The sequence below is a fragment of the Penaeus monodon genome, chromosome 24, assembly GCF_015228065.2.
Source record: "Penaeus monodon isolate SGIC_2016 chromosome 24, NSTDA_Pmon_1, whole genome shotgun sequence".
Taxonomy (NCBI): Eukaryota; Metazoa; Arthropoda; class Malacostraca; order Decapoda; family Penaeidae; genus Penaeus; species Penaeus monodon.
In genome coordinates this window covers 26287944-26288166 of record NC_051409.1, presented here as the reverse complement: position 1 = coordinate 26288166, position 223 = coordinate 26287944, and the positions used below count along the sequence as shown (strand labels likewise).

General features: G+C 57.8%; 1 protein-coding gene across 1 annotated transcript in view; it reads right to left on the bottom strand.

The window, feature by feature from the left end:
• The window catches only part of LOC119588689 (major facilitator superfamily domain-containing protein 12-like), a 36240-nt gene that overhangs the window by 25620 nt on the left and 10397 nt on the right, over positions 1-223 (bottom strand). Inside the window, 1 exon segment of the mRNA XM_037937325.1 lies at positions 24-167. Within this exon segment, the coding sequence (XP_037793253.1) occupies positions 24-137 (114 nt within the window). The 5' untranslated portion in view covers positions 138-167.

The following is a 223-nucleotide window of genomic DNA, read 5'->3' as shown; positions in this document are numbered from 1 at the left end:
CCAAGACCGAGTAGGCAACGCACCTGCAGAACATACTGAAGGTAGACGAGCAGATATGTGAACCACATGGAGGCGCACAGGTCGTTGAGGACATGCCCGACGCCGTATCCGAATTTGATCCTCCGACTCAACGCCATCTCTGTGTCCTCGGCCGACCCTCGCGTCTGCTGGAGAGAAAGGGAGGGTCATGGCTGGCTCTGTCGCGGCCTTCGTAGATACAGTG